Source organism: Cicer arietinum, chromosome 1, assembly GCF_000331145.2.
Source record: "Cicer arietinum cultivar CDC Frontier isolate Library 1 chromosome 1, Cicar.CDCFrontier_v2.0, whole genome shotgun sequence".
NCBI lineage: Eukaryota > Viridiplantae > Streptophyta > Magnoliopsida > Fabales > Fabaceae > Cicer > Cicer arietinum.
This window is the reverse complement of record NC_021160.2, coordinates 2,059,554-2,086,476: the sequence shown is the minus strand read 5'-3', so window position 1 is coordinate 2,086,476 and position 26,923 is coordinate 2,059,554. Positions and strand designations below refer to the sequence as shown.

The window sequence follows — 26,923 nt, the reverse complement described above, 5'->3', positions numbered from 1 at the left end:
AATTTTATTCAATGAACTTTTTATTTTTCTCTTCTCAATTATTTAATTGAAGAATCGTAGTATAAAATAAAATTATTTAGATAACATATATTAATTGGTTAAAAAGAAATAGAAAGATAGTTTTCAAAGATAAATAGTTATATAATATTATATAAGACACATAAATAGTTAACAAAAACAAATTATATTTTGTACTATTATAAACTAATACTCAACAATTGTCCAAAACTCTTATCCAAAAACATATTATTTTATAGAAGTAGAAATTTATGTTTGTTATTTTTCTCAAAGTAGAGACAATAACTTGATTGATACTCATTTGATAAAATCAACTAAAAATAAAAAATTATATTTATGAACTTCAATTTTCGATACTATTATAGTTTTAAATAATTTTTAAATATTATCTATTATAAATTATATATTATAGTGTTCAATCAAAATATTTTTCGGTTAACTATTAAAAAAGAATCTAAATTTCACATTAATAAAATTAATAAAAGATAAAACTTTATAAAAAGAATCTCACTTTTCATTTTACAAACCCAATAAATTATACTAATATATAGAAACCTAACATTAATAAATGATGGAAAGGAAAAGAAAATAATATTTAAATATTTTAAAGGAAAGAAATAAAAACCAAAAAAAAATATTTGACCATATATATTTTATACTACACATCCCATATAAGACTGTATATCCATCTTATACACTTTCTTTGCCTGTTATGTTTTTACAACAAAAGAACAATAGATGTAAAAACAAAAGGATAAGACAGCACAAATTCAAGTACAAAACTTTAAATGGGAAATTTCTTAACTAGACTATTTATTTATTTTTTATAAATTCTGTATTATTAGACTTTCATTATTCTAAAAATCATAAGATTAAAACAGAAAAACAGACACTACAAATAAATTGTGTGAGCCCAAAAAATATTACTAGTACTAGTATAATATTGTAGGATAGAAAAAGTGAAAACAATAAAACGAGATTCTCGGCGAAAATTCTCTAGTAAGGAAGGATATCTATGGATTCTATTTCAATGGTTAATGGTTATTGCAATTAGTTATTAGTTATTTATAATAAAATTAAAAACGAAAGTGGATGCAACTACAACATCACACATTCATACATAACACTAATTTTTGTTTATGTTTTGGATGAAAAACAAATTGACACGAGTAAGCACAACACACTGCACTTGTCATCACAACAATCTTCATTCTCCATCTTCAATAAAACCAACACGCATGCATTCAATTCACACTTTCAGGTTCTTCTTCTCTTCACCAACTTTTGTTTTTTAAAAACAATCTCTTTCTCTGTTCAAACTTCTGTTTACTCTTCTTTGGTACAGTGTTGTGTTCTTTTCTGCATCTTATTCAATGAACTTGATTCGTGTCTATTCTTCAGATTAAGATCCTTTCAGCTCTTTTTTTTTTCTTCATATTGGGTTCACCGATTCATCTGCTACTATTTTCATTTGGTTTTCAAAGTTTGATGCTTTTTTTATTTTTTAAGGCAACTACTTGGGCATTGTTTTCTGTTTAGTGCTTTCTTTCTCTTTGGCTTTTTCACTTTTCTGGGTTTGAAACTAGGGAAGATCCAAGTTCTGAATATAATGATGGAAAATATTAGAGTTTTTAGATAGAAATTAAATAGTAGTTCATTGAAGACTTTTAGTTGAATTAATAGGTGTTGGTGAATTTGTGTTTTTTAAGAATTTTTTTTTAGGTGTGGTTTTGAAGTGAAAGTGAAACTTTACTTTTCTTTAAATGATAAGAGAGAACCTCACGAAAGGGTTTAGATCTGATTTAAACGTTCATTGAATAGTTTTTGTTTTTTCCTCTTGTTTTTTTATTATCAGTGGAAGTTATTTTTAGACTTTTTTTTTTTCTGGGTTGAAAATAATATAGGAAATACTTTTGATTTCAGTTTCATACTTTCAGGTGTTATCCAGTGTTTATGACAGCTGTGAGAAAGCGTGTGTGTGCATTTTTTTTTCTAATTTTCACGTGATCCTTGTTGTTGAGGGGAAAATCCAATGTTTGTTGTTCTGTTTCCGTGTTCCTAGGTGCTTATGTTTTAAGCAATTTGCTTGAGTTGCTTTGCTTTGCTTGAGTATTGGTTATTGGTATATTTTATTTGTTGATTCACCAATACTCTACCAATGTTTTTTTTCTATTGATCCATCTGTCTTCAGTTACAAATATTAACTCTTTTCTCACTTGTCACATTGCATGTGCATGAATATCACCTTACTTACTCACAAAATGTATATATAGTAGGGATAAGGAGGTTTGGTTTAGCTTATGATGTGAATTTGTATGAAAGAATGCCATTTGGTTTAATACTGATGAAGATTTTATGTTTTGGACCTTAGCTTAGGTAGTGTTCATTAGTTTAGATTAAAGGGCAACCCTTAATTATTAGTACTATAGTATGTTTTTGAGAGTATAGTCATCTTATTTTCCAATATGTTTTGTGTTGCAGTTTTTTTATGAATACTGATTAAAAGATATAATGACGTCGATGAAATCATGGAGATGGCTAATGAGAAAAAAGAGTGGCTTGTCTGATGGGGTCTGTCCTCTTTTATTTTAGTCTCATCCATCACCTTTGTGTTTTTTAGGATAATTTTTTGATCGCTAGCTAGCTATCTTTAGTTCTGAATATTCATCTGTAACTTCACTATTTTAACATCGGTTTTATTGGATCAGGGTAAATCAAGTTTCAAGATGAAACAGCTGCCTTTTATGGCAGTTGTTTGTACAGTAATGTTGTTCATTGTATATAGAACTACTAAGTATCAGTATCATCAAGAAGAGGTACGCAATTTGTACAGTGCTTTTCCGTATAAAATCAAGTATTGTTTTTTATAGGAAAATATTAGTGGTTAGTAATTTTGTTAGGGGGAGTAGGAATTCGTAAGCAGCAAAGATCGAACCCTTGAACTCCTTCATAATACTCCTTCAGTGTCCCAACCCATACCACTGGACTACATCTCTGAGGACCATTATATATGTATTTCAAATGGACACTCTTCAATTTAGCATCATATTAAGGATATATTATTACTGCTTTATCCTGAGTCCTATGCCGATCAAACCACTAAATTCTTTGTCCTTCTTTCCTATAATGCACCATTAAACGACTTCTTGTAATATTTTGCTGCATATGCTAATTTAATTAATTTTCCTTCTTTGTTCACCATCTGCCACCATCAGATTGACAAGAAATGGAGTTTATGGGGAAAAACCGAGGTAAACAGTCTCATGTCAGTTTTACATGCCTGAGTAGCTTTCTGATTCTTCCTTTTTCAGATTTGACATTTGATGTGTTATAAACAAAGCCACTGGTTAGTTATAGCAAATGGTGGCTTTCAATTTTTTTTGGATGAACCTAGCTGTTTTACGATCCTTGCACTAATATGTTTGTGTAAGTTGGATGTGTTTTTATACTCATTGGAATAATTGATATCACTGTAGGCATATTCTGCCACTTCTGTGAAATTGAGAGGCTTGCCACGAGGTATAATACAAGATAGTTCAGATTTGGAGTTAAGGCCATTGTGGTTGAGAAGTAATTCGAGGTCAAAGGTCGGAGTTTTTGTGTTATTCTTCTATAATTTAGTTCTATTGACTCTGTTGCATTACATAAGCTAACAAACGTGATGGTTGCTTGGCGGTGCTTGTGAAATTGCAGTCTAGGGATTATTCTAACCGTAACTTGCTGGCAGTTCCAGTTGGTATTAAACAAAAGCATAATGTCGATGTCATGGTGCAAAAGGTACTTTCTTGTTATGACTGTTAGATTATGAAATTTCTTGTATCATCAGCATTGTTTATCTAATTTCGTTTATTTCAGTTTCTTCGAGAAAATTTTACAATTATTTTATTCCATTATGATGGGAATGTGGATGGATGGTTGAGTCTTGACTGGAGTAGCAAAGCTATACACATTGTTGCTCAGAATCAGACAAAGTGGTAAGTATTAGACTGATCACTGATGTCTAGTTTTATTTCTAACTATATGTATGTGTATACATACGAACTTATATATGTATTAGATGGTTTATTTTCTAAGCTTAGATATTGATTTCGATATTTGATGGTTTTTCATCAGGTGGTTTGCCAAAAGATTTTTGCATCCGGATATAGTTTCTATTTATGATTATATCTTTCTCTGGGATGAGGATTTAGGTGTGGAGCATTTTTCTCCGTCAAGGTATGAATAATGCTTTTGTTTCTCTCCCTCTGCTGGTGTATTTTTAAAAAATATATTATTTGTATAAGGAAGAATCAATATAATCTCGTGCTTTTGCAGATACGTTAAAATTGTGAAGGAAGAAGGTTTGGAGATATCGCAACCAGCTCTTGACCCAAATTCAACAGAGATACATCATAGAATTACAATTAGAGCTAGAAACAAGCAAGTTCACAGGTGATATATCATCAGAGACTATACGTATGCACTTAATCATCAATCATTATCGTACTAACAATGAATGTTTTCATTGGTGCAGAAGAGTTTATGAACGTAGGGGAAGTACACGGTGTTCAGATGCAAGTGAAGGGCCGCCATGCACTGGGTAACCGGACCTGTAACCTATTACTACTTACTAGTTTCTTTTGCAAGATGACATTTTTGGTGCATACTTTGAAACCTAAATATCTCAAACACCGGTATTTCCTCTTCAATTAAGTAAAAAGAAGAAAAATGTTGTTGATTTTATTATGTTTTAGTCAATGACCTTAGGTTTTTGTATTGGGCCTAACTCATGCTTACAAAACCACCTTGTAAACTGATGAGTGCCTCTCTTTAGAAACTATTATAGAGCTATATCCCTTATCAATGTGGGACTTGGTTTTTTTTCCAATAGACCTTGTGTTACACTGCTTTCGTTCTATCCTTTTGATTTCCTTATTTATGAACAAACTTGGCATGCACATTATATAATATTGTTATGAATGACACAAAAACTTGAATACAACTTGTGTAGGTTTGTTGAAGGTATGGCTCCGGTTTTCTCTCGATCTGCGTGGTATTGTACATGGCATCTCATACAGGTAGTATCATTTTCACGGTCCGTATATATAAATACTAAAATCTGAACTCTAACCCAAATCAATATTTGTTACTAATGATTGTTTGTGTTTTCTCCAGAATGACCTTGTCCATGGATGGGGAATGGATATGAAACTAGGATATTGTGCACAGGTGAGAATTATGCATTTTCTGGACAAGCTTTATTACTTCAACACATTTGAATGAAATAGTTATTGAATATTTTTTTAGCATTGGTATATCAATTTGGCATGCATCATGTCTTCCATTCATCCATACACTTAATATGCACCACTTTGACCTGGACTTGCTTTTTTTTTTTCACCCTCATGTTTTAGCGCCTTTTTGTGTACAAGAAGTATCGGTAGTGTGATCAATGTGATTTTCAGGGCGATCGAAGTAAAAAAGTAGGAGTTGTTGATAGTCAATATGTTGTTCACAAGGGAATACAAACTCTAGGTGGGAGTGATGATCATGGTGCTACCAAGGTATTTGCTTCTTCTCCAAATATTGGACTTAGATCCTATAATTTCTTTTGTGCCACTACAAACTAAGAATATTGATTGCATTAGTATGCTAACTTGATTATTATCTTATATATCCAATGGTACTCTTATACTCACTTCATCCTACTTTAGAGGATCAAAATTCTTATGCCTTTATTCTTAGGGATACATGTTTGTTGCATATATGGCTTGAAAATATGAATGACAATTACTGAGATGGTTGATCTTAGGAACCAAATAGATTTGATTAATTTCATACCACTTTTAATAATTTGTTGTGAATCTTTTGCTTCTTGTAACAAAAACTTTTCCCATTTTTCACAGGTTACAAAACTTAAAAAGACAACTACGGTAAGGTTTTGAGTTTTATGACATTTAGATAGTACTTAGCTATAATCATATTTCGTTCATTAACTATCCTAGTGTTCCTAAAATTCACCTTTTCTTTTTCTAATTTGGTTGATGGCAGAAACAAGGTGGAGCACCAATTGATGTTCGAACTGAGGTAACACTTTTGAGCTACTTTTGAATCCATTATTTAATTGATTAGTTATCAGTAACTTGCAAATGACACTTTTATCTTTGCGAACATGAATCGAGTAGATACGAAGACAATCAACATGGGAACTCGAAGTCTTCAAAGAACGCTGGAATCAAGCTATTGCAAAGGACAGATATTGGGTTGATCCATTCAAGAGACACATGAGAAGATGGCGAGGCACTCACTAAGACTGAGTTTGCTTCCGCTATATATTGCCTTCTCACCGTTCATCCACGTGTGACCAACGCGAATCCAAACAGAGGCTAACTCGGTTGGTCACACGAACCCAAGCAGAGGCTAACTGGGTTGCTTGCTCGGACACGTTAAAGCTTATTTCACGGCATTTACCTTAATTTACAGCCATAATCTAGTTTTTGTAGCTATGTGAGTTCTTAATTCATTCATTTTTGAAAATCACTTTTTTTTCTTTGTATTCTTTTGTTTTATGCTCCCTATATGTTCTTTTCTGCTTGGCACCTTTCTTTCCATTCCCTTTTCTAGAATATGTGATCACCCAAAATACAATTATGATATGTGCAGCTTAGTATATTATTATAGATATATGGTATATGTTCCACATTTTTGAAGGTTAGGACAATGTTGTTAATATGAGTGAGGTTTTATGTACTGGAGTTGGTGGATCTCAATGGGATGAGATATGGTGGTTATTGATTAATGTGAAGTTGTTGGCTTCTTTACTAAATGGTATTTTCCTAAAAGCACTAACATATGGATTTATGAAATCTATTATATATATTTAAAACATACTCCGCTGTCACCTCATTATATTTCTTCCACGTGTGCAAATATTTTTTACATCAGCCAAAAAACTGATGTGTATGTCTTAAAAGTTTGCTCTACTAAATTTCTAAATTCCTAATTTTATTTTGTCTTCCTTTCATAATTTCATTTTTTTCTATTCTAATTTTTTTAATCATATCTTCTGCTTCTCTTCTTTCGACAAGATTTCTTTAATATCTGCTTCTGCTTCTCCTCTTCCTTTGACGATTTCTTTAAATCCTTTAATTCCTAATTTTATTTTGTCTTCCTTCTAAAATTTCTTTTTTCTATATTCTAATTTTTTTAATCATCTGCTGCTCCCAATTCTCCTCCTTTCTCTCCCCAGACCATCCCAGATTTGGCTTCTAAAGTCTCTTTGCATTTTGAGAGTAGAGCATGCAAAGTCATGCAATGAATCTTATAAACAATGCCTCGGATCTCTAAAAATCTATACAAATGAGAATCTCGATTTCTAAGGCTTTTGAATAATCTCAATTGATGGATATGGTTAGGACTGCAGAATCGGGATATGGTTAGGACTGCAGAATCGCGGTATGATGTATGTCATTTCTTTTTTAAAAAACCCTCTAATTATTGTTGATTTCATTTTTGAGTTATATTTATATTATATATAGTTTATATGATATGGTTCAACATTGATCTTTTTAGAAACTTGCCAACTATTCATTCACTCGTAAAAACTGATTTTCTTAATTTGTTGTTTTAATTAAAACAAGAATTTGATGGAAAAAAGATCGTGAAAGATATTTGGAACCGTAGAATCGCAGTCTGTTTCTCCTTTGTCATCCTCGACCGTGTCGTCGATTCATAATTCGAAATCATTTTTTTCGAAGTCTCTCCGCGGTAACTCTTCGAAATCGTGAAATATGACCGATTATTATCAAATTGTATGCATTTTTTTATAAATTATTTTATAATATTATTAGTCATTTACTTAGATTATTATCAAATTGTATACATAAAACAAACATTCAAATCTATTTTGTTGTCATCTTATTATGCATTTTTTTTATAAAGTTTTTTATAATATTATTATGCATTTCTTATTAATTTCAATTAATCTCAATCAATTATATGAGTAATATTTTACGTGCTCATTTCACCTTCAGACACAATTACGTACCTCTGCGGTAACTTTTCGAAATCGTGAAATCTAACCGATTATTAGCAAATTGTATGCATTTTTTTTAATAAATTATTTTATAATATTATTAGTCATTTTTCATTAATTTCAATTAATGTCAATCAATTAGATGAGTAATATTTTACGTTATCAATCTTCATTTCACGTCCATACACAATTATTCAATGATTTCATAACTTGAAAATTCAATTACTAATTCAATTCTCATTATATTTTTATATAATATTTCTATGATGCACTTTTTTTATTATAAGTAATATTTTACTCTATCATTACACTTAACTAAATTATAATAGTACTAATGATTTCATACATTAAAAATTTAATTACTCATTTCACTTTCATACAAAATTATGTCTTTCATTAAATTAAATGAAAAAAAACTACATAATGACTCATAAATATCGTCATAAATGTTCTTTATCTAATTCTTTATATTATCTAAATATGATAACGATAATAAATTGATATAAATCAAGACGATCCAAAGAAAGTGGCCACTGTCTCGCCGAGTCGAAATCATCTTTTTCAACGTCTCTACGGTAACTCTTCGAAAACGCTCATACAAAATTATTTCAATGATTTCATTCGTTGAAAATTCAATTACTCATTATATTTATCTATAATTTTTTTATAATTTTTATTTTATTTTGAGTAGTATTTTACATTATCAATTACACTTAGTAATATATTACATTATCAATCCTCGTGAACAATTATATTATTCCACTTAGGGTGAGTAATGATTGTGTACGTTGAAAATTCAATTACTCATTAAATTCAATGAAAAAAAAACCCACCAAATCACTCATAAATATGTCAATGTTCTTTATCAAATTATTTGTATTATCTCAACATGGTAACGATAATAAATCAATATAAATCAGATATCTCTCCAATCTCCAAAGAAAGTGACAACGTCCTTCCCGTTCTTCGACATTAACTCTTCAAAATCGTAAAATCTTACCTACATTATTATCAAATTTAATACATAAAACAAACCTCCAAATCTATTTTGTTGTTACTTTATTATGTATTTAAAACATTATAATGCATTTATAATTACTTTCAATTTATGTCAATGTAACATTATAATGCATTTATAATATTTTACGTTATCAATCCATTTCATTTCAATTTATGTCAATCAATTACTTTCAATTTATTTGTCAATATATTTAAATAAATCAAAACTAAATTAATGCATATATAAGAGTAAAATCTATATGGAGATAGATTCATATTTTTATATACTTTTATACCTCAAAATTTCAATGTCTACCATCCATACGAGAAAGCTATAAATAATTTACTCATAATAACATCTTTTTGGAAACAAAGCAAGCCGTAACATTTCACACTCGTATAATTTTACAAATAATTTTTTCATTTTCAATATTTTTAATAAAAACATCAAATGAATTTTGAGAATAAATAATTTAAATAATTAAATAATATTATTAATATTATCATTTTATAAAATAAAATAATATATTCTATTTGATAGAAAATACACAAATTTATTAAAAATAATGATAAAATATGAATATATTAAAAATTATTAAAAAAATTACTTCCAATTATTAAAATACATAGATTTATTTAAAATTATAATATATATGAATATATTAAAAAATATAATGAACAAAAGTTTACTATACATGTATTCTGAAAAAATATGTTAATACTAAACTTTCATCAATTAAATTATATATTTTTAATTGAATGCTATTTTTTATTTTAATTTTCTTTATTATAATGATAATTTGAATGTTAAAAAATAAATGAAAAATTAAGTATTGCATAAAATTAAACTATTTTTCAATAGAATTTATTTTTGGTGCATATCAACATAACTATAATTCAATTGCACAAACAATTAATTAAAACTTTTAAATACCTAAAATTATATTTAAAGTATATGTAAATCTTTAATAAAATAAGTTTCAAAACTCTTGATGACTTAATTTCAGTCTTACACAATATGGTTGTTTGAAAATAGATAGGAGTAGTACTATATATCAAAAAACCTTTCCAAGTCAAACACAAGCACATTTCACATTTGCATATATCCTTTTGAAAGAGTTATTAAATTAATATAAATATATGTTTACTTTCATGCTTATTTTATTCAATCAGGTAACAAGAGAGAAGTATCCATTTAGCATGGCATTCAGTTGGTTATTGGTGATGCAACCTTAACTTGTACTGTGACGGTATTATCTAAATAAATCCTTATTGTTTATAAAGTAATTTATGTTTAATTAAAAAATACAGCATTCTGAGTAAAAAAAAAAAATACATAGCATTCTGATAATGCATATCTATAACAGTGTTATTTAGAATAGCATGTCAGATAACACTTTCATAAGCAAACATTATTTGAACTTTGAAGGTCATTGATTTGAGTTAACATTTTTCTGAAGCATTATATAAGGTTTAAAACATAATAAACAAAAAATAACATCTCCTTATCTGTATACAAAAGATATGTTAGTATTAGGATATAAGTTTAATTTGTTTAAAAAATAATGAAAAAATTTGATGCAGAATATGAATGAAATTGGGAAGTTTCATTAAAATGAAAGCAAAGTAGAGAAATCACCCATTGAAAATCCAAGTTGAAGTTTCTAAATCCATTCGAAGTCAAACACAATCCTTTGGATGTGGGAAATTTTGGGCCAAATTTGCGGATGTTTCATGCGGCACCGTTCTTCCAGCAGTGGACATTTAATGATTTCAAGTTGTGTAAGAGTAGCAGGCAGCCTTTCTCCCGCCATATTCTCCAGCTTTGAACAAGTCAAAATTGCTAAGTGTTGGAGGGACGTGAGGTGGAGAAGCTCCGTGCAGTCCAACGTGTTCAAACTTGACATATTGCATAGCGTTAGAGAGGTAAGGGAAGGAGGCAGCAACGCAAAATCCTTATTGGGGAAAGACTCCACACCATCACATACATCTTCAATTGTAAGATGGGTGAGCATGTCCATCAAACTTAGAGATGGGCTCCTCATTAACTTCTCACATTTCTTTATGTCAAGAATTCTCAAGCTAGGCGGCATACCACCTTCACAAAACGTCTCCATTTCTGGGCAATCCCATATACTCAGGTATTCTAACTTGGGGAGAAGAGTATTTGCATGACAAGGCAATGACTTTAAATTAACACATTTGGAGACAAACAATGATGTCAATTTGGGTGCAGACAATCCTTCTCTTGGAAATGAAACAAATTTGGGGCAGTTAGAAATGAAAAATTCGTTAAGATTTTGAAGAGTCTTTGGAACAGAAACACATTCTAGATTTTCACACTGGTCGATTTTGAGACTACTGAGGTTGGGAAAGGTCTCCAGTGGGAGGGTTGTCAGAGAATAACAACTACTATCTATAGACAACGACTGAAGTGACTCGTGCTGCTGGTTTTTCTTTGGGAAATCTAGACTTTTACAATTTAAGATGGACAAAGTCTTTAAGGACGCGGGTAAACAATCTCCAGGAAACGATATCGCAGACGAACAATTCTCGATGCTTACAATTTTCAGGGAAATCGGTAGGGTGATGGCAATGACTTCAAAGAAGGACTCCGTTGCCTCTCTTCCATGAATTTCGATCTCTTCCAATGAAAGAGGTAACTCTCGCAACACTACTTTATTGTTTTCACGTATCACTAATTTGCGGATGGCAAGAGCCCGTGGGAGAGAAAAAGCAAGTTTGTCGCAATCTTCAATCTGAATTGTTTCCAAAGCAGGAAGATGAGATGGCAAATATCCCCGCAATAAGGGACAACCACGAATCACAAGAGACTTGAGTACAGGAAAATAAGCATTTGAGTCATGGGGATGATGCCACACTTCCCAACATGGCATGTCAACAAATTCAAGATATTCAAGGGAGGGAAAAGAGAATTCCTGAAAAGGAATCACCGTATTCAGATCCAATAGTCTGCAACATACTCATTTCACTGATTCTCAACTCCTTGAGAGAGCGTAATTGTCCAAGTGGTGGAAGAATACAACAATTATCACAATCAGACAAATATAACTCTGTCAAATTTTGGTAGGAAGGATCTCCAACCCATTCTGGAAATCTCGTGCCTCTATATCCACATATACACACCTTTTTTAGGTTCTTGGCAGGTTGTAACTTGTCTAGTATATCCATCTCACTTTGTGAATTTGTAAATTGGTCTTTTGCATTATGAGACCATTCAAAAGACAATTCTTCAAGGTACTTCTTATCCATTATTTTCGCTTGTGATGCTTCAATGTTGTTGTTAACATTCTCTAATTTACTAATGGAAAGTGATCCGTGAAGATTTGACAGTGTTCCCAGTTCCTTGATCCCTTTCTCTTTATGCTTGTCCACAACAAAGCAACTCAAATGTTGCAAATGGTTTAATTTGCTCATTTCTCTAGGCATATCTTCTAACATTGGAGTTGAGCGGATATCAAGATAGCGCAAATTCACAAGCTTTTGCATGCCATTGGGAAGTTTGGTTAGTTGATAACAATGGCACAACTTGAAGGTTTGTAGATTATACAGATTACACAATGACTCCGGTAGTGTCTTTATAGTTGTGTGAGAGAGATCCAAATAACGCAAATGAATCAGTTCACCTATCGAGTCAGGCAACGCATTAAGATACTTATATCTTTGAAATGACAAAACTCTCAAGCATTTCAAATTCAACAAAATGATGCATAGTTCCTTTTCATGGTTGAATGCAGTATGTCTAAAACCGATTGTCAAAACGGTCCTAAGATGTTTTGCTCGGTCAAAAATCTCAAAGTTATCCGCCACTGATTCACTTAAATTGTTAAATGATAAATGACGAGTCTTGTTATCAATCTTGGTTTCTTTGCCAAGTTCTTCTGTTCTAAGGTAGAATTTTGCCCCAATCAATGTTGCTAAATCATGCACCAGATCATGCATCACAAAATGCTGGGAGCGGTTTCCACTTCCAACACGTTGAAAAAAAGATCTTGAAGCTAAGTCATTAAAATACTCATAACCAACTTCTTCCAAAGTCTTTCCATTTTTTGGAGGCTGTAAAAGGTCTTCTGCCATCCACAACAAGATCAAATCGTCTGCATCAAATTCATAATCCTTAGGATACAACGAGCAATAAACAAAGCAGCGCTTCAAATAGGGAGGGAGATAATGATAACTAATTCTTAGTGCTGGAATGATCTTACTCTCCTTTTCATCAATTTCCCAAATATTACTATTGAGTATATTATTCCAATCCCCGATGTCACGTTTCCGTCGCAACAAACCCCCAAGTGACTGTGCTGCTAAAGGCAATCCCTTACATTTTCTAACAATCTCTTTGCCAATTTTTTCGAGATCCATATTCTGAGCGGATTCTTCTGGAGAAAGGCATGCATGGTTCGCAAACACTGACCAACAATCATCATTAGACAATTGCTCGAGAGAGTAGAAACCTTGAGAAGTTTGGACCATAGAAACAACCTTTTGAATACGGGTTGTTACAAGAATTTTACTTCCTTTAGCACCGCACCGAAGAGGCTTTATAAGAGAATTCCAACTGTCATAATCTTCGGTCCAGACATCATCCAAAGCAATTAAGAACTTTTTTCCGGTCAGCTTATCCTTTAACTCTTGCTGAAGAATATTCAAATTATTTGTGTTACAAGCACTTCTAACTTCCTCTGCAATGGTCTTTGTAATCTTCAAAACATCAAAATCATCAGAAACACAAACCCAGGCTTGAACATTGAATTTCTGTTTTATAGTGTCATGGTTGTACACAGATTGGGCTAAAGTGGTTTTGCCCACACCACCCATGCCAACTATGGGGATCACAGAAATCTTATCACTATCAACATCATCACCATCATGTAACAGTAATTTGAGTATGTTTTCTATGTCTTTATCTCTACCAAATATGTTAGATCCATGATCTAGAGAGGTTGATGGAGTTCTCCAAGAAGAGTGGTGGTGAGTTGCAATATGTTGAAGGCGAAGAATACCTTTGAGATTGAGAATGGATTCAAGCCTAGTAACTATATCTTCTAACTTACGAACCATATCCCTTTCTTCAAAGTTGAAAAAGCGAGACAAGTAGCTAGAAGCAGTAGTACTCACCTCTTTGTTCTTATGAGTAGTAGCAGCTTTGGTGGAAATGTGATCGAGAATGTCATCAGCAATATAGAGAGCATCTTTGAGATCATCAAGCCAGTTGTTAACAGCAGAGTCTTTGATCTGTTTCAGCTCAGCATCATTCAGAACAGCTTCAACAGCATAAAGAGTGTTCTTCAACCTTTGGATCAACTTGGCGTCAACCTTGTTTCCATAGATGAAGTTAACAAGCTGAGGAGAAGCAAGCCTGTCGAGAAGAACTTGAAGGAAAGCAGAGAGAAAAGCTCCACCAACAGCAGCAGCATCCATGATTTAGAAAGAGAAGAGAAGTGATTACAAATCAGAGAAGAATTGTTTGTTGCAGCACTCACTAAGCTCAAATCGGTTCTTTACCAAACTGTTGACTATGTTGTGTCACTCTTGTTTGGCACGTGTGAACACATAGTTATAGAATATCATTAAATTGATCACTAATAATTTTAACTTAAAATAAAATATTTAATTTAATAATATCAATATTGTTATATTTACAATATTGTTTTATGTTGTATTTTGGTTTCTTTTTTGCTTTTGTCCTCTTCCCGTATCTTGTCCATGACATAATTTTTAATTTCATGGCTTAAATATGAAACTTTTATCCCGAGAAAACTAGTATTTACTGTGGAATCTAATTTTCATTGCTAAGTTTCAATTTGTATGTTTCCGTGTAGGAACAATTAGCTTGACCAATGTTTAATGGATAAATAATACACACCGACTTAATTAACAACTCTGTTTTTTTAATCTGAACTAACTTATTTTTATATAAATAAATTTTTGAAGTGTAGTGCTTGAATCTTTGTGGTTATTATATTATTTTTTAAAATTGGACACCATGAGGGCATATGAAATTGCTATGATTAGAAGGTTGGTTGATCTCTGGAATAGTGGATATTCTTTAACATGTTTTAGCCTCTACAAATCTTGGTGTCTCCTATTATATGTTTGGAATGTATATGTTGAAGTTCATTTTCAGTTAACTTTGTGTATATGAAGCCTTGAGTACTAGTTTCTTGTTAAATAAGCATGCCTGGAATTACCTGCATTTTTATGTCTATTAATTTATCAAAATGCAGGAACTCAGACGGAAAGAAGAAGCCATTTCACGAGGTAGTTTACATTTCCTGTATTTGTGATTAACTTTATTTCTTTACTTAGTTGTTTTCTATTTGGGTCTGCATTCAATTGAATGCTGGAATAAAACTACCACTTGAGGATTCTATAGGTAAGTGGCATTCCGTTATATATACCAGTCGGCTCATTCTACCCGTGATTTGGGCACTTATCTCCTAGAAAAGTTTGAACTAATGCTTTAACTTGACAATCAATATCTTTAGTTCTGCTTTTATCCTTAGCATGTATTCACTTTGTTTTGCAGCTGGAATTGTTATTGAGGAGAAGAATTGGCCACCATTTTTCCCAATTATCCATCACGATATCCCAAATGAGATTCCAATTCACCTTCAAAGACTTCAATATGTTGCATTTAGTTCGTTGTTGGGTAAGTTATCCTATCTTGTTTTCTTTTTGTGGGGATGATTATTGGCTCCCACCATACAGAGCGAGGTAGCACTCAATAAGCAAACAAGAGGGTGCAACATTGCTTTTAAATGGTGTCAATTGCAAGCTTTACATCTTAGTATACTGATAAGTATTGAAAGTTGGCTCCTTTTTGTTTTCCATGCCCCTAATATATATATAAAACCTGTTTTGTGAGTATGCAATGACATGATGAATGCATTTTCCATTTAGTTCTTCTAAGTTTTGGTGAAAATACTGTTTTGATTTGATGATAGTTATAATACAAAATGTATCTATATGACTATAACGTATATTCAGCAGGTCAATTTATTTTATACCCAAAAATAAAAATAAGTGACGTGATACAGTCCATTGTCAATGATGATTGACGATGTATGATACGATGCTGGGCTAGTGTTGTGACTTACATGGAATGTTATAGCCGTCACTTCAGCTTGGATTAAGGGAGAAGGTCAGTTTAGCTATGGATGAAAAATCTGTATGGGTTATAAGATGGCTTGAAATATAAATCTGATTCAACAAATTCCATGCATGTGGAACTTGCCCTTGTTTGCTGTAGGTGTAAAAATATGGTTTCTTGCAATTATCTACTTCATAGCAGGGGTTCCTGGAGCATATGTCCTGTGGTATCGCCCATTATATTGTGCGTTTAGGTAATTATTCCCAATACTTGCATTTGAATGTTTGATTTTTGCCAATAAAATTTAAAATTGCAAGCATTTATTTTATATAGCTTCATTTGTGTAAGACCAAAATATATTCTTCAGATTATTTCTGAGTGTGAGCGAATTTGTCACGTTTGGTGATGTCCATAGTTATTCTAACAGAACAGTAATCATAGAAATTTTAAACTAGTGAGTTAAATGAACTAATGCATTGGAATTTCTTCTGTACCAAAGGGGATAGGGTTTTATTTTATTTTCTATTGTCGAACTATTTGAAGGTCTATTACATTGTTCTGTCATCCATTTCTAGAAAGATGAGGCTGTTTATTGATAGTGCTATTAAATTTAATAGTGCTATCTTTCTGATTTGAATACTCTCTTGATTGTGGATTTGTTGCATTGTTACTTTTGCAGGACTGATAGTGCTATTAAATTTGGACGATTTTTCCTGTTTTACTTGGTAAATTGACTATTTTCCTTTTTGTACGTTAGCTTTGTTTTATGTATTCAGCAAATTTTAATCAGCCTCATTTCTTTTTCTGCTTACAGCTTCACCTTGGGTTCTGTATCTTAGCTGCAGTTGCTCCTCCTATAGTTTTCAAAGGAAAATCCCTGACGTATGTTGACTTCATATATACACACCTTATTTAATACGACACTTTTGCATATTCCTTAATGCTTATACATAGGGTTTTATCGTGTACCTGGACATTGTTACTTTTGCAGGACGGATAGTGCTATTAAATTTGGACGATTTTTCCTGTTTTACTTGGTAAATTGACTATTTTCCTTTTTGTACGTTAGCTTTGTTTTATGTATTCAGCAAATTTTAATCAGCCTCATTTCTTTTTCTGCTTACAGCTTCACCTTGGGTTCTGTATCTTAGCTGCAGTTGCTTCTCCTATAGTTTTCAAAGGAAAATCCCTGACGTATGTTGACTTCATATATACACACCTTATTTAATACGACACTTTTGCATATTCCTTATTGCTTATACATAGGGTTTTATCGTGTGACCTGAAGATTGATGATTTTAAACTGCCTTTCCACAAACTTGATTTTTAACACAAAGGTGCTATTTGATCTATGTGCTCAACCCTAATCAGTTGGAAAAAGGCATTTATTGATGTTTTCTATAATAGAAGTGAAAGAAGTATCTGAAAAAAAAAAACTATAGTATTTGTCATGAATTGAACCTAGGACATGTAGACAATTAAGTACTCTACACAAAACATACCTGAGCTGAAGTCTTACATGATCCTAGAATAACTAAGAAAGTCAGACTGGTAGGCATGTTGGTAAAAATGGTCATTCTCATTTATTTGGCCTAATGCTTGGTAATATCTTCTCATTGATACAGAGGCATTCTGTCAGCCATAGATGTGATTGGTGACCATACTTTGATTGGGGTAAGTATGTCTCTCCTGAAGTATATATATTATTCCTGCATTCTGTTTGATATTTGTTGAGGATTGCCATTGCTTATACGATTTTACACATGCTATGCCAAATTAACATTTGCATCATGAGCCACATTACAGTTCTAAAGCAAATAATGCAAAATCTAAGAAATGAAAATATTTCTGCTTAACGGCGTTATGTCCACTTTCTTGTAGATTTTCTACTTCGTTGGATTTGGATTGTTCTGTCTTGAAACATTAATCAGCGTCTGGGTTATTCAGGTTTGATTAAACTTTCCAATATGTTAGCATATTTCTTGAAGTGGATGCACCTATCACTAAGAATGCACATAACTAAAGTGCCTGTAACGTGCTAATTTTTTGCTTTGGTTGCATACAGCAAGTATATATGTACTTCCGTGGCGGGGGTAAGACTGCTGAGATGAAGAGGGAAGCTGCACTAGGAGCAATGGGGGCTGCTCTACGATGAAGCGCCTTGTGAAGGCAGTATGAATGCCCTGGCTGTGTTGTAAATTACTTGCAAAGGAAATTGCTGACAAACATATTTCAACGATATATATATTTTATTTGTTGTTTCTCTCTTGTTTAACAGCTACCTGTTACATGTGGTCTGTTAAATGTATATTATAAGCAGAAAGTGTAGACATTAAGTGGTTTGGTAAAAGCATGCAACATTTCATTGAGTTATATATAGTTTTGTTGACTAGATATGTCCATTTTTTTGTACAAATAAGCTTACACAGGATGATAAACACTTCACTGCTATGCCTGTTCACCTCATTTGCAAACTGACATCTAAAATCTAATGTTCGACAAAAGATAAGTGAAGCAGGTAAATTTTTATTTATTCTTAAAATTAGCTTTATGATTGATAAGACATTTGAAGGTAACGGGCCAGACTTTTGATATACTACAGCAGCTTCTGATGTTTTCCTATGATAAATGGTTGCTTTTTAGGTTATGTCAATAATTCTTCCAATAAAAAGAATATATATTTGCACGAATTATTAGTCATAGAAGCTACAAAACTGTGCTGAAAGTCAGTAATAAATTACCGCTTTGCTTAGAGGACATTGAAGATTAGAGGCAATTCTATATAAACTTTTCAAGAAGTAATTTTAGAAAAATAGAAGTTGAATGATCTTACACTAACTATGAGTATTCTTATAAGTTGGGAGTAACTTGTTCACCTATTTATAAGCTCCTTCGTCTAATTTTTCTATAAACTATTGAAGACTCGTTAAATTATGATATAAATATTAATTTCATTTGAAAAGTACTAATTAGCTTATATTCTTAATCTAAATTGGGTCCAAATGTTTATTTCTTAACGATAATAACCATTTCTCAAGTTAGTCCACTTGCCTTTTTAATGGAGGTTCACTTACACACCTCCTTATTGGTACACCGTGAATGCTTATCCAATCTTTCACTTTTTCGGCTTCTTTATAGGATTTTAACTTTCGACGATATAAAATGTACTATTGAATCTTAGCTTCGGGTATTGTATTTGACCTATCACATTTTCAAAGAATAAATGTGATTTAGGTTCTTCTAAAATTAGTCTCTTTTGTTGAAAAAAAAAAGATTAACCTCTTAATTATTTTAATTATTTTTAGTCCTCCATATTTTAGTTATTTGTAAAAATAATCCATGTAAAAAATCCGTTGGTGAAGATGGTGATGATTTATTGAGTGAGACTTGTTACATACATATTTTAATTGACATAATGTCTATATGGCAAGTGACTCAACAATTATATAAATTTTATATCATTAATTATATTTTAATTAATTAAAATAAAATGATTTAATTAACAAATAAAATGATAAATTAATTTTTCAATGAAATCAGTTAATCATAAATAAAATAACAAATTTCTTGACATTCGCAACAATTTGGCCTCCACTCACCCTACGTACGTTACCTCTTATGTTGCAAGATGACATTTTTTGTGCATACTTTGAAATCTAAATATCTCAAACACCGGTATTTCCTCTTCAATTAAGTAAAAAGAAGAAAAATGTTGTTGATTTTATTATGTTTTAGTCACTTACCTTAAGTTTTTGTATTGGGCCGAACTCATGCTTACAAAACCACCTTGTAAACTGATGAGTGTCTCTCTTTAGAAATTATTATAGAGCTATATCTCTTATCAATGTGGGACTTGGTTTTTTTTCTTTCAATAAACCTTGTGTTACACTGCTTTCGTTCTATTCTTTTGATTTTCTTATTTATGAACAAACTTGGCATGCATATTACATAATATTGTTATGAATGACACAAATGTTAACAATGAAAAGAGGAAGAAAGAGGAAGAAGAGAAAACAACCACTCTCGGGTTTCATATAATATAATAAACCAAAACTGAAGTTAATAGGGTTACAATGAGTATATATAGAGGAAAATAGAAAATATCTAAAATACCCTTACTACTAATATATAATAATATTATCTAATATCTCCCCTCAAACTCACGATGCATTAACATGGAGCATCGAGAGTTTGTCAACTAAAAAACGGAAACGTTTAATGGAATGCATCTTTGTGAACAAATCAGCAATCTGTAAAGAAGAAGGGACAAATGGTAGAGTAATAGTTCCATGCTGAAGATGATGACGAGTAAAATGACAATCAATCTCAATGTGTTTGGTGCGTTCATGAAAGACCGAGTTGTGAGCAATTTGAATAGCACTCTTGTTATCACAGTGCATCGGAGTTGGCTCAGCAAGAGAGATACCCATATCAGACAAAAGCCAACGCAACCAAATTATTTCAGCGGTAGTGGATGCCATAGCACGATATTCAGCTTCTGTAGAAGAGCGAGAGACAATGTCTTGTTTCTTACTCTTCCAAGAAATAAGAGAGTCTCCAAGAAAGATACAAAACCCTGTGGTGGATTTACGATCAGTGGTATCACCAGCCCAATCAGCATCAGAATAAGCTCGTAACTTCAATGAGGATGACGATGGAAAGAGAAGACTTTGAAATTGAGTTCCTCGAAGATAACGAAGAATCCGAAGAACTGCTGCCCAATGTACTGTAGTGGGGGAGACAACAAACTGACTAACAACATGAACAGCATAAGCAATGTCAGGTCTGGTAATCGTAAGATACACTAAGCTGCCAACCAAAGTACGATACAAAGTGGAATCTGGTAAAGGAACACCATCCGAGGGAGCATATTTTACATTCAACTCAAGAGGAGTATCTGCTGCTCTAGTATCAGAAAGACGAGCCTGATCAAGAATGTTGGCAATGTACTTGGATTGAGAAAGAAGGTAGCCTCTAGGAGAGTAGGCAACTTCAATCCCCAAGAAATAGCGAAGAGTTCCCAAGTCCTTCATCTCAAACTGTTTGGCTAACTGCAATTTCAACTCATTAATTCCACTAACATCATCACCTGTAATAATCATATCATCAACATATAGAGAAAGTATAATGCGACCATGAGTGGTGGACCTTATAAACAATGCAGAATCATGTTCACTAGAGCGAAAACCAAGAGAAGTGATCACAGTAGAGAATTTCTCAAACCAAGCTCGAGGAGCTTGTTTAAGACCATATAGAGCCTTTTTTAACTTACATACTTCCCCTGGATCATGAGAAACTCCTTGTGGAGGGACCATATAGACTTCTTCATGAAGCTCACCATTTAAAAAGGCATTTTTGACATCCATTTGGGAAATATGCCATTGACGAATAGATGCAACTGCAATAAGAGTACGAATAGTGGTCATCTTGGCTACAGGAGCAAAAGTTTCTTCATAATCCATACCATATTGTTGAGAGAAACCCTTAGCAACAAGACGTGCTTTGTAGCGCTCAACTGACCCATCAGACTTAGTTTTGATCTTGTATACCCAACGAGACCCAATAGCACGTTTTCCAGGAGGAAGAGGTACTAATTCCCAAGTGTTGGTTTTGTGCAATGCAGATAGTTCTTCTGCCATAGCCTGCTGCCAAAGAGGATCAAGAACAGCCTCTTTATAGGAAGAGGGCTCAGACAAACTGTGAATAGAGGTTAAGAAAGAAGCAAACGAAGCTGAGTAAGTTGAATAGACAAAATCAGGTAACTGAGTAGACTTACGTTGACGAGAAGGGTAACGAGGAGGATCAACAATCGCAGGAGGTGGTTGGACAGCCGGGGGGACAAGAGGGATGTCATCATGTGGAGTAGTAGTATTTGTCCTGCAATTCTCAACATTACAATCACTAGAAGCGCTATCATTAGGACCAAACGGATCAATATGGGTTAGTTCAGAACTCTTAGTAATCTGCGAATCAGAGGAAACAGAGTAAAAAGGAATGTGCTCAAGAAAAACAACATTACGAGATACATAAAGTTTTCTTGCATGAGGATCATAACAACGATAACCCTTTTGACCATCCCCATAACCAAGAAAAACACACATGGCTGAACGAGAAGACAACTTACTGCGCTCTACTTGAGGGCGAAGAACAAAACAAGTAGAACCAAAAACTTTCAAAGAATAGTAATCAGGGGTAGAAGCATATAATTTTTCAAAGGGAGACAAACCTGATATGATAGAGGATGGAATTCTATTAATAGCATGAACAGCAGTAAGAACTGCTTCTCCCCAAAACTCACTAGGAACTGAAGCGGACAACAAAAGGGAACGAGCAGTCTCTATAATGTGACGATGTTTCCTTTCAGCAACTCCATTTTGTTGAGGAGTATCAGTACAAGATGTTTGGTGGCGAGTGCCATCATAAGCAAGTAATTCAGAAAATTTATTAGAGGTATATTCACCACCTAAATCACAACGAAAACACTTTATAACAGAATTATGTTGAGTTTTGACCATTGCACGAAATATATGATAAATGTCAAAAAATTCAGACCGATTTTTCATAAGATAAACCCAACAATAACGAGTGTAATCATCAATAAACGAAACATAATATCTAGATCCACCTTTGGTGAGCACCGGTGATGGACCCCAAACATCAGAGTGAACTAAATCAAAAGGCGCATATGAAACGGAAACACTTTTACTAAACGGTAAAGCTGGAAATTTAGCAAGTTTACAACCACAACAATCTGAGATATCACAGGGTTTTAACTTTCCTAAGGCTCCAGTAGAAGCCAAATATTTTAATCTAGAAGCAGAAACATGTCCAAGGCGAGAATGCCATAAATAAAAACTAGAAGATAATGAATTCAAGCGAAAACTAGATAATAAGTCAGCAGTAGTTGTTGAGGCTGCAGTATCTGGGAGTCGTAGTTCATCCAAAACGTAAAGTCCCCCCTGTCTATGGCCTGTCCCAATCAGCCTCCCAGAATGTGGATCCTGCACACAACAAGAAGTGGAAGAAAACGTAACCGAATAACCGAAATCACATATTTGACTAACAGAAGCAAGACTCAAAGTAAGATTAGGAATATAATAAACATTAGAAAGAGACAAGTTAGGTGTGGAGACAGAACCAATGCCTGCTAGTGGCATAGGAGTTATAACCGACACAGACGAGGCAGGTTTCACAGACACAAAAGATTTATCATCGTATGTCATATGATGAGATGCTCCAGAATCAAGAATCCATATGGAAGGAGATATACCTGACATACCAGAGGAGTTCAAACCTTTAGAAGAGGTGGCAGACATGGCATGTGATTGAGTGGCAAGAAGTCTTTGAAGTTGTTCTGCAATATCAGATATTTGGGAAGCACTCTCAGATGAGTATACAGAACCAGAACTAGAGTCAATGGTAGGAGGAGCAGAAGCAACAACATTGGACGATGGCCCCCTAAAATTCTTCTTATGTGTTCTCCCCAATTTCGGACAACGTGCTTTCCAATGACCTTTTTCTTTGCAGAATGCACATTCATCATTACCAAGCCCAACTCTCCCTTGAGATGTTTTTTTTTGAACAGGAGCAACAAAAACAGATGGAGGAGCTGAGAGAATTTCCTTATTTAACATACCAGAATGAGTCTTAAGTCTGATTTCTTCTGCCAACAATTCACTAACTACTGATTCAACATTAGGAAGGGGGGAACGATGCAAAATACCCCCACGAAGGCCCTCAAAATCATCACGAAGAGCCATTAGAAACCAAACCAGACGTTGCTCCTCTCTTTGATCAATGTATGCTTTGACAGCTTTCAACTCAGGTGATTCCATAAGAGCCAATTGATCCCACAGATTAGTCATTGCCGAATAGAATTCCTGAATGGTCATACTGCTCTGCTTAAGGGCTCTAATATCACTTTCTAACTGATAACGTTTTGCAAAGTTAGACTGAACATACAAACGTTTCAAGTGATCCCAAATCTCTTTAGCAGTATCATATTTTGCTAGTTGTACTCCTATAGACAACTCAACAGAATTATTAATCCAAGTAATAATTTTTGAATTACTAACATTCCATGTTTTCAGATCTTTTGCATATTGAGTTTCATCCTTTTTATCTGTAGGCTTAACAGAAGTTCCATCAACAAAACCCCACATATCTTTTCCAATCAAAAAATTTTTCATCACATAACTCCAATAAGAGTAATTTTGTCCATTGAGGTGAACACTAACAGCTTGAAGAGAATCATCCTTAACACCAGCCATAACAAATAATGACAGAAAAATACGACAAACACAATCACTGAGAGAAAATAAATTAAGAATAACCTGGTGCTGTGCGAGCACGATTTCTCCCTCTCCAGACGTCGTTTCGTCGATCCGACCGTTGAAGACGAAGACCTATATGTTGCGAACCTTCTGTCCAAAAATCAGCCCGATCCAACGGTTAACGAATGCGCAATCGATGTTTTTCTGAGACTGATTTAACAAAATCGGGAATAGGGTTACTCTTCTCTTTTCTCTTTTGGTGGTTGTCTTTCCTATCAAAATAGTCTCTCTCTTCTCTACGGTAGATCCCAAAATCAACCAAAGCTCTTTGATACCATGTTAACAATGAAAAGAGGAAGAAAGAGGAAGAAGAGAAAACAACCACTCTCGGGTTTCATATAATATAATAAACCAAAACTGAAGTTAATAGTGTTACAATGAGTATATATAGAGGAAAATAGAAAATATCTAAAATACCCTTACTACTAATATATAATAATATTATCTAATAACAAAAACTTGAATACAACGTGTGTAGGTTTGTTGAAGGTATGGCTCCAGTTTTCTCTCGATCTGCGTGGTATTGTACATGGCATCTCATACAGGTAGTATCATTTTCACAGTCCATATATATAAATACTAAAATCTGAACTCTAACCCAAATCAATATTTGTTACTAATGATTGTTCTTGTCCATGGATGGGGAATGGATATGAAACTAGGATATTGTGCACATGTGAGAATTATGCATTTTCTCGACAAGCTTTATTACTTCAACACATTTTAATGAAATAGTTATCGAATATTTTTTTAGCATCGGTATATCAATTTGGCATGCATCATGTCTTCCATTCATCCATACACTTAATATACACACCACTTTGACCTGGACTTTCTTTTTTTTCTTTCTCCCTCGTGTTTTAGCGCCTTTTTGTGCACAAGAAGTATCATTAGTGTGATCAATGTGATTTTCAGGGCGATCGAAGTAAAAAAGTGGGAGTTGTTGATAGTCAATATGTTGTTCACAAGGGAATACAAACTCTAGGTGGGAGTGATGATCATGGTGCTACCAAGGTATTGGCTTCTTCTCCAAATATTGGATTTGATCCTATAATTTCTTTTGTGCCACTACCAACTAAGAATATTGATTGCATTAGTGTGCTAACTTGATTATTATCTTATATATCCAATGGTACTCTTATACTCACTTCATCCTACTTTAGAGGATCAATGCCTTTATTCTTAAGAACACATGTTTGTTGCATATATGGCTTGAAAATGTGAATGAAAATTACTGAGATGGTTGATCTTAGTAACAAAATAGATTTGATTAATTTCATACCACTTTTAATAATTTGTTGTGCATCTTTTGCTTCTTGTAACAAAAACTTTTCCCATTTTTCACAGGTTACAAAACTTAAAAAGACAACTACGGTAAGGTTTTGAGTTTTATGACATTTAGATAGTACTTAGCTATAATCATATTTCGTTCATTAACTATCCTAGTGTTCCTAAAATTCACCTTTTCTTTTTCTAATTTGGTTGATGGCAGAAACAAGGTGGAGCACCAATTGATGTTCGAACTGAGGTAACACTTTTGAGCTACTTTTGAATCCATTATTTAATTGATTAGTTATCAGTAACTTGCAAATGACACTTTTATCTTTGCTAACATGAATCGAGTAGATACGAAGACAATCAACATGGGAACTCGAAGTCTTCAAAGAACGCTGGAATCAAGCTATTGCAAAGGACAGATATTGGGTTGATCCATTCAAGAGACACATGAGAAGATGGCGAGGCACTCACTAAGACTGAGTTTGCTTCCGCTATATATTGCCTTCTCACCGTTCATCCACGTGTGACCAACGCGAATCCAAACAGAGGCTAACTCGGTTGGTCACACGAACCCAAGCAGAGGCTAACTGGGTTGCTTGCTCGGACACGTTAAAGCTTATTTCACGGCATTTACCTTAATTTACAGCCATAATCTAGTTTTTGTAGCTATGTGAGTTCTTAATTCATTCATTTTTGAAAATCACTTTTTTTTTCTTTGTATTCTTTTGTTTTATGCTCCCTATATGTTCTTTTTTTCTTGGCACCCTTCTTTCCATTCCCTTTTCTAGAATATGTGATCACCTAAAATACGATTATGATATGTGCAGCTTAGTATATTATTATAGATATATGGTACATGTTCCACATTTTTGAAGGTTAGGACAATGTTGTTAATATGAGTGAGGTTTTATGTACTGGAGTTGGTGGATCTCAATGGGATGAGATATGGTGGTTATTGATTAATGTGAAGTTGTTGGCTTCTTTACTAAATGGTATTTTCCTAAAAGCACTAAAATATTGATTCATTAAATTTATTATATAAATTTAAAACAGACTCTGCAGCCACCTCATCATATTTCTTCCACGTGTGCAAATATTTTAGCCAAAAAGTTGACATGTATGTCTTAAGAGTTTGCTCTTTAAAATTTCTAAATTCCTAATTTTATT

The 26,923-nt window shown here is 33.1% G+C and overlaps 1 protein-coding gene and 1 pseudogene across 6 annotated transcripts; both read left to right on the top strand.

Moving 5' to 3' along the window:
* Positions 1–963: 963 nt before the first annotated feature.
* LOC101506019 (uncharacterized) lies at positions 964–26,635 on the top strand. Of its 6 annotated transcripts, none has more exons than XM_004485673.4 (16): positions 964–1,017; positions 2,500–2,589; positions 2,727–2,834; positions 3,234–3,269; positions 3,495–3,605; positions 3,712–3,795; positions 3,874–3,992; positions 4,132–4,233; positions 4,333–4,449; positions 4,532–4,597; positions 5,009–5,075; positions 5,173–5,226; positions 5,463–5,561; positions 5,904–5,930; positions 6,049–6,084; positions 6,183–6,712. In XM_004485673.4, exons 2-16 carry the CDS (start codon positions 2,530–2,532, stop codon positions 6,306–6,308), a joined length of 1,212 nt encoding a protein of 403 aa, XP_004485730.1. In that variant the 5' UTR covers positions 964–1,017; positions 2,500–2,529; the 3' UTR covers positions 6,309–6,712. The 6 variants fall into 6 exon arrangements, with proteins under 6 accessions (XP_004485730.1, XP_073225083.1, XP_004485727.1 ...); XM_073368982.1 differs by lacking the exons at positions 964–1,017; positions 5,463–5,561; positions 5,904–5,930; positions 6,049–6,084; positions 6,183–6,712 and adding exons at positions 1,068–1,279; positions 25,394–25,492; positions 25,826–25,852; positions 25,971–26,006; positions 26,105–26,635; XM_004485670.4 differs by lacking the exon at positions 964–1,017 and adding an exon at positions 1,080–1,279.
* LOC101505362 (secretory carrier-associated membrane protein-like) lies at positions 14,981–18,539 on the top strand (annotated as a pseudogene).
* Positions 26,636–26,923: the final 288 nt, after the last annotated feature.

Coding starts and splice junctions, on each gene's coding strand:
- LOC101506019 (XM_073368982.1), top strand. CDS start 2,530: ATGACGTCGATGAAATCATGGAGATGGCTAATGAGAAAAAAGAGTGGC. Junction 2,835..3,233: donor ATCAGTATCATCAAGAAGAG/GTACGCAATTTG, acceptor TGCCACCATCAG/ATTGACAAGAAATGGAGTTT. Junction 3,993..4,131: donor GCTCAGAATCAGACAAAGTG/GTAAGTATTAGA, acceptor GTTTTTCATCAG/GTGGTTTGCCAAAAGATTTT.